The following is a 7,659-nucleotide window of genomic DNA, read 5'->3' on the forward strand; positions in this document are numbered from 1 at the left end:
GGTAGTTAGTAACTAATGATTAGACATATGTTAAGAATATTGATAGTTGAATGATTATTTTTAAATAAAAATATTAGGTTCAAGAGGAGGATATTTGAAAATTGCTTTTAAAAGTGTCATATTTTTTTTAAAAAAAAAAATTTGGTGCTACTCTTTGCAAACTGATATCTTCAAACTTATTTAAAACTTTGTTTAATATCTTTTATTTAAAATTTTCAACATATGTAGTTGAAAAATTGCTTTGAAAATTGTTACAAATTACTTAATCATATGAAAAATTTATTTTAAACCCTGTTTCGAAACTTTTGGTTAATATTTTAAAAATTACTTTAAAACTTCTTTAGAAGTTTCTCTAAAAATATTTTACAAAAACACTTTGGAAGTTATTTTGAAAAATGGATGTAAAATATTTTGAAAAGTTCTTCTATTTAAAAATTACTTTTAAAAAATATTTGACAAATTGCTTGTAAAATTATCATAAAAATTATCTTTACAAAATATTTTTTAAAAAATTAATTATAAGAAAAATATTTGTAAAATTTTGAAATTCCTTTCAAATTTTCCTTAGTAATTTATTTGATTTTTTTTTTTCAAATTCTCTATGTAAAATATTTTGAAAACTATTTTAACAAACTTATTTTAAAAGGCATTTTTGAAAACTATTTGGAAATGCTTTGCAGATTTATTTTACAAAATTAAACTTTTGAATTTTTTTTATAAATTTTGACAAACTCCTTTCAAATTACGTTGAAAGATTGTTTCATTTACTTCTTCCTACAATAAATCTGAATTTTTTTCTGAACAAAACACTTTATCTTTGTAAACTTTATTTAAATTAAAATGTTATTTAGGTGTTCAAAAATTTCCAAACATCAGTTAAATAATTGGTTGAAATATTTACAACTTTTGTTCTCAATTTTTATGAACAACTAAAAATTTGTACTTAAATGAATTATATTAATTTTTTTTTTTATGTATGTCAAGGGATGATAGTTAGTTAGGTTAGAAAAATCTAACTCACTTATATTTTTAATGCTTATGTGTATGTTTTTTTTTCTAACTTTAACACAAGTTATCATTATATAAAAAAAGGAAAGATTATTCATGCAGGTTGCACTGATAAAATTTTGATGTATGATAAATATGCTAAAGTTAGATGTGTTGTGTGATCTAATTGCTTTACCAACTGTGCAAGAGTTAATAGGTCTGGAGGACCTGACACCAAGCTGAAATCCAACTAGGTCCGCGGGACCCGATATCTGACGGAAAGTCTAGTTAGGTCTACCAGACCTAGCAATCTGACGAAATCTAATTGAGTTCGCAGGACCTGACAATTGGCCGGAAGACTTGGTGGGTCAAAGGAAAATCAGACTACTACAGTTGGTAAGTAAGAGGTAAATAACTGGAGGAGAGATCCAATGAAAACGCATTCCCTGTTGAGGGAACTATATTTGTCAGTCAAACTTAAGTCTATTTGGGAAACCTAAGTTGAAACTTTGACTAGATCCTGGTCTCGAGTAGACAGAATCTAATTACTACTACTATTCTATTGTATTGTGCTAACTGTATTTTACAGGATAAACTTATTTTTTGTTGCCTGGATTAGCCCTTTTTGCAAGGAAGAAGTGCTAAAAAATAGGGTGTCCGAGCACCCGGAAGGGATCGGGGCAATTTGTCAGGCACCCGGGCGGTCTGGGTGCCGGGGCTAGTCCTGGTGTCCGGACTAGAAAAGTTATCCCAAAGCTGAGTTGGAATGCGATGACTAGCCAAACCCACGTTAACGGTCCAGGTGCCCGAACCCGAAAGGGGTACGAGCACTCGGAGGGGATTCGGGCATCCGGAAGTGGATAAACTTTACTGATCAAGTTTCAACGAGAGATTACCACGTCAGCAGCGGTCCAGGCGCTCGAAGGGGTTCCAAGCATCCGGAATGGGCCTATATAATGGCCTTTGACTAGTAACTTCATGACATCAATTGTTACAATTTTCGTACTCACGCGCTGCTCCGAAAAGGTCTCCAGGATATCTAAAAGGTACACCGATAATCTGTGCTCAAGTTTTTAAAGTTGTATTGTCAATATAATTTATTTTTTATAATTACACTTAAATTCTATAATTACTTCATGATTATAATAATTATAATTATCCAACGAAAATATTTAACAAATACAGACCTTAAAATAAAAATCATCAAAGATTATGAACCAAATAAAATTATTTATATTAGCGTTCACTTTTTATCTCTATTTTTTTTCCACTACACTCTTGATTTTCAAAAAAAATGAAAGCGTTATTGCCCCACCCCCACCTCAAAGTAATTTTTTAAATAGTTTATACAATGATATATAAAGTTAAAAAAAATAATTAAGGGTCTTAAAATAATTCTGAAAAATGATACCACAAAAGGGATTTATAAAAGTAGTTTTGGCTTGAAAGCTAATCGGACCGCCAGGATTTTCCGTAAAATGTGCTTATAACCTGCGGACGGTACTGATCGATTAGCTGCAGGTAAATGTTTCAGCCTTTCAGGTCCTTAATTATTTCCATAGAGCAGCCTCTTTCCTCTTCGGTAGGGATCTGGGGGCGATTGGGATCGGGGAGTCATCGCCTGCGAAAGGGCCTTTCGATCCTGTTCCGCTTTCTTCACATCTGCATCTCCGGTAAGCCGATCCTCTATTCCTGCTCTGTGATAATTTCCTTTTAGAGTTCCAGATCTCTTCGATCTCGCCGAATCCGGTAAATGTTTCCATTCGTATCGGGACAGAGAGAAAGAAAAATATATTGAACTTTTCCACTAATATCTATCTTACCTTTGCTAACATATGCATGCTGCGGAGCTTGGTAAATAGATTTTGAGCCGTATTGGGGTTTTATGTTGTTGTTACGGGGCATTTGAGATGGTAAAAGAAAACCTCTCTCTCTCTCTACTATAGGATTGGTATATTTGGTGGTTCCATGGAAAATCTTGGTTTAGACGAATGGAAATATCTTGTGAACTTTGGCACTGGATCTAAGACCCTTGTTACTGTGGATCAGGTACACTGGTGTGAGATGGCTCGTCTTTACGTTGGCAATCTAGATCCCCGAATGACTGCACGGGAACTTGAAGATGAATTTCGTGTGTTTGGGGTTCTACGAAGGTAAAGGTTGGAGGTTTAGTGTTACTGTCCTTTTCCTGTGACCATTGTGTTGCAGTTTGTAAATTATTTGGCAAAAAGTATGGTTTTAGAGGATAGAAAACATAGAACTCCTAAATTTTTCAATTTTGAGTTTTATGCCATGGTTCTTTTTTCTTCTGCTCTTTGTTCTATTTCGAGGACAAACTCTGAAACCGTTGCCTGAATAGAAGAAGATAATATAATTCTTCTATGGTTAACTACATTTTGAGACGGCGTGAAAATGATGTAATTTAAATCTCAGGCATCAGTGTGAACAGTTGACCATTCTGTTGCGTGTTAATCATGGCTTGGTATATAGCTTTTCAAGTGCTAAGTAACATGAGATAACAGATGTTATGTAATTCACTGATTCACTCTGATACATTCTGGTTAGGTGCTTCAGTATTTCATATTTTTGCACAAATTATCTGAACCTTTAATTGATTTCACTTTGTTATCACTGGGGGAGGAGTGAATTTCCATGTTATTTTTTGCACAGTGTTTCAAGCAAAATATTTTTCTCTACATAATACATGAAGTGATACTTTTTTTTCCCATTCAACAAGTTGAGATTTAGGATGTCCTTCCTACGTCGAAGGAAACAGTGGTTGAAAGGTAGCATGTAGGAAAAGAAAGTTAACAATAATTTATAATTGATAGGGAATGGGTATCCTTGTTTATGATTCCTTGGAAGGAAAGAAATAGAGAGGGAAAATTTAAATCAAAATTACTGTTTAAAAATATGGAAAATGTGATTTATTCTTAAGCTTCAAAGAGTAAATTTTATTCAGATTTGACAAGATTTCCAATCAAAATTGTGCACAGTATTGCTTTCACTTTGTTTAGGCAGAAGCAAGACATGCATGTGATGGGAAACAGCTGCCTAGTGTATTGATTTTGTCCTGCTGCTTCCACTCAACGAAACAATGGTTAATGACCCCTGGAGAGGCCTTCACTAGCCACATTTCCTTTTGCTGCCCCCGCTGTCATAGGAATCATAGCTTAGGAGAAAATGCATGGAATTTGATAAAATATGTGAATTCATTGATTGTTTGCAATCTGCTCTATAGTTGTATTATGCAATTTTACAGTTCACATTCACTTGTTTCCATTGAGTTGTTTTATGTTTAAATTCTGATCAGCCTCTTTTTTCCAAGTATATCAATCTCTCAGTGTTTTCTCTTTATGAGTTTCCTCTGCTATCTTACAAACCAAAAAAAACAGCAAATCAAATGGTAGCTTTTTTTGGAGAACCATCATTGTCGTCATCACTGTCAAGTTATGTTATTCCAACTAAATGTGATCTGCTATTAAGATTCATACTTTTACAGGTTAGGCATTTTAAACATTGCCTAACTAAGCTTACAATCAACCTTTGTTTCGAGAGAGAAACTGGTTCTGTAAAAATGATAACATTGCCAGGTCATATGCTCTACATGTATTTTAATTGGTATTGTATATCTGTATCTTTTGCTGACTAATTTCTTCAGTTTCATTGATCATGAGAGTTATACAGAGTTTAGGGTTTACGGGGTGGGTCTAAACCCATAACCCGCCACGAACCCACTTCTAAATCCGGTCAACGGGTTTAGGCCCGCCTTATAACCTATTTGACCGGGTTTAAACCCGTCCCAGGGTGGGTTTAATACGGGGCCGGGTTTAAATCCGACCCATTGCCATCCCTATGTATATCTTTTTTCACTTTTGAAATGTGTTTTCTTTATCTTTTATGTGCAAACAAATATTTTGCTTCTGTTATTAACTGCTTAGTGTGATTGATTAACAAGTTATATCTGTTATTATATTAGTACAAACTAATTTACTGCAGCTGCATGCATGCACTTCATGAAATTATTCTGAAAGGAATATCCACACATAAATGTTTTGAGTCTTAATGTCAGTTGGAATCTTTTTGTGAGAATGTTGTTGTTTTACCTAGTGTTCAATCTTTGCCACATTTAATCCTCAGATCCCTCATGAACTACCATTTTGTCCTATAGTTAATATGTGCGTGTGTTTTTTTTTTTCCTCTCACACCAATGCTTCCAAGTTCCAACACAAAGTTGACTGTAAACATAAACCGACTTGGTATTCTTTTGGTGCAGCGTTTGGGTTGCTAGAAAACCACCAGGCTTTGCTTTCATTGATTTTGATGATAAAAGAGATGCTCAGGATGCAATCCGTGATCTGGATGGTATGTGTTAATTATCTAAATATATTTTCTTCTGAAAAGTGTACATGAAATCAGTTTCAGACTTGATAAGATATATATAACATTAATTGAATCGCCGTAACTACTATTTTCTGTAAAAAGTGATCTCTCTTCAGTTTACATATATTACATATGAATTAGCGATTGATGTGTGGTATCGTGATAAAGTAACAATGATTATGTATCGTGAGTTATGGTTTGATAAACATCTTACTGTGTGCTTCAGTTGATGCTGGAGGCTATAATCTTTTTATATAGAGAAACTCTGTAATCCACAGTTTAATTGTTCTTTTTTTAGTTGATTTTTAACCTAGATTGCTTCATATGGTTACTCTCACAGGCAAAAATGGATGGAGAGTAGAATTGTCCCATAACTCAAGCAGCCGTGGCCGTGATCGCCATGGAGCATCGGATATGAAGTGTTACGAGTGTGGGGAGACAGGTCATTTTGCGCGTGAATGTCGTCTTCGAATTGGTTCTGGAGGATTAGGCAGTGGAAGACGTCGGACTCGTAGTCGGAGTCGCAGCAAAAGTCCAAGATACCGCCGAAGTCCTAGTTATGGTCGAAGGTAACAATAGACTTCAGATGTCATAAACTAAGGCTAACTCAAAATTTGTCTACCCTTAATCAATTTTCTCTTGCAATATCTGCTGTTAGTTTATTTCCTTTCACATGAATAGTATATTGGTTTAATTGACTATTGCAGTCTTTTTAGTCTTCCATTTTTATATTGCTGATGACATTCTAAGAAAATGTGGACCACAGATCATCAGGCTCCTGTTACAAAGGAATTGAAAAGTTTTAGTAGTCTGAACTTGTTAGGGAAACCTCATCACATAATTGCCGTAGTTTAAAAGTTCAGCAAGGAATATGGATTTGCTCAACATGGACTACAAATTGGTCATCTTTTTGAGAGTTGTGTGCATTGAAGTTCCACATGTCTACTATATTTCATGATTAATTTTCTGGGAGTCACTAATTGACATTTGAACAGGAGCTCTAGTCCTCGTGAGCGCTCTCCAAGAAGACGCAGTCCATCTCCTCGTCGAAGGAGTTATAGCAAGTCACCTCCATATGAAAATCGTCGATCTGAGTCGCCACAGGCTAATGGGTAAACTTAACATTTTTTTTCTGATCAATAAAAATGATTAACTTCAGTTGCATCTTCGCACGAAGATATACACTCTATGCTGATCTGGGCAGTCCTCTTAAGCCCTCCTATCAAACACATTGCTTGTCTTCTTTGATAATTGTCGTCTCTTCAATCATTAACTGTTTTTACTCTAAAACTTTGATGTCAGATATCAACGCCGCAGCAGGAGCTGAGTAATGTTCACCTGATTCCAAGTCGGTTTATGAACTTTAGCTCTTTGGGCTTTTTCTTAATGAATGTCGTCTGTTTGATCTACGCTCAGGCATCTTGGATTGGTTAAGTCTCTTGAACTTTCTTTTGCATGTTTTTATTAAGCTTATTGAACTTCTAAATTTGGTAGTAGTAGACAATGATGTTTACTTGGATTGTAATTTACATTCCGACTAAGTTCTGTATGTTCTTTTCTTTTGTGTCGAGGAGGCGTCAGCGTCATCCTGCTTTAATGACTGCCCGTCTTCGGCATTCCTTGTCTTTATGGCTCTACTACTACACATGGTTTTGTTCTTCGCACACCATCTTCGACAACTCTCAGAATATCTTCTTGTGTCGGGGAGGCGCCATTCTACTTTAATGACTGCACCGTTGGTATTCCTTGTTTTTGCGGTACTGCTGCATCTTCGGCACTCCTTGCCTTTTAAGCTCTACTATTGCACATGGTTTTGTTCTTCATACGATAACACCATCCTCGGCAACTGCACTTGGCTTTGCTCTTCGCATGCTAAAACCATCTTCAACAACTTGAGAATGTCTTCTGTTGAAGAGAATCATTCTGCTTTTAACACCTTACTGCTTTCGGTTTTATGGTACCTGTGTCTTCAGCATTCTTTGCCTTCATGATTCTAGTACTGCAAATGGTTTTGTTCTTCCACGTCGACGACCAGAATATTTTCCTCGCTTTGCCGCAGCATCATCATGCTTTAGTGACTGACCATCTACTGCATTTCTTCGACATTCCTTGCCTTTGTGGGTTGAGTTCTGGAACAACATAAAGCTCCAAGCACAGAAGATTGCTGAAAGTAATTAACTATTAATTAAAAATTAATTCCCTTTATTTATTATGAATAACAATAGAAGTCTTGCAAATTTTTTTGTTAAGTGAATGTAATAAGTAATAATGAAAACAAATCATAATTGA

The 7,659-nt window shown here is 35.1% G+C and overlaps 1 protein-coding gene across 2 annotated transcripts; it reads left to right on the forward strand.

Moving 5' to 3' along the window:
• The first annotated feature begins 2,507 nt into the window (after positions 1-2,507).
• On the forward strand, positions 2,508-7,325 carry LOC121972407 (serine/arginine-rich splicing factor RSZ21A-like). Of its 2 annotated transcripts, XR_006109343.1 has the most exons (7): positions 2,508-2,660; positions 3,037-3,140; positions 5,264-5,352; positions 5,711-5,939; positions 6,366-6,482; positions 6,673-6,799; positions 6,945-7,325. XR_006109343.1 is itself a non-coding variant. In XM_042524081.1 (6 exons), the coding sequence occupies exons 2-6, from the start codon at positions 3,052-3,054 to the stop codon at positions 6,695-6,697; spliced, it is 549 nt and encodes a 182-aa protein (XP_042380015.1). In that variant the 5' UTR covers positions 2,508-2,660; positions 3,037-3,051; the 3' UTR covers positions 6,698-7,325. The 2 variants fall into 2 exon arrangements, 1 of the variants encoding a protein (XP_042380015.1); XM_042524081.1 differs by having other exon boundaries at positions 6,673-7,325.
• The last annotated feature ends 334 nt before the right edge of the window (positions 7,326-7,659 follow it).

The sequence above is a fragment of the Zingiber officinale genome, chromosome 1B (assembly GCF_018446385.1).
Source record: "Zingiber officinale cultivar Zhangliang chromosome 1B, Zo_v1.1, whole genome shotgun sequence".
Taxonomy (NCBI): Eukaryota; Viridiplantae; Streptophyta; class Magnoliopsida; order Zingiberales; family Zingiberaceae; genus Zingiber; species Zingiber officinale.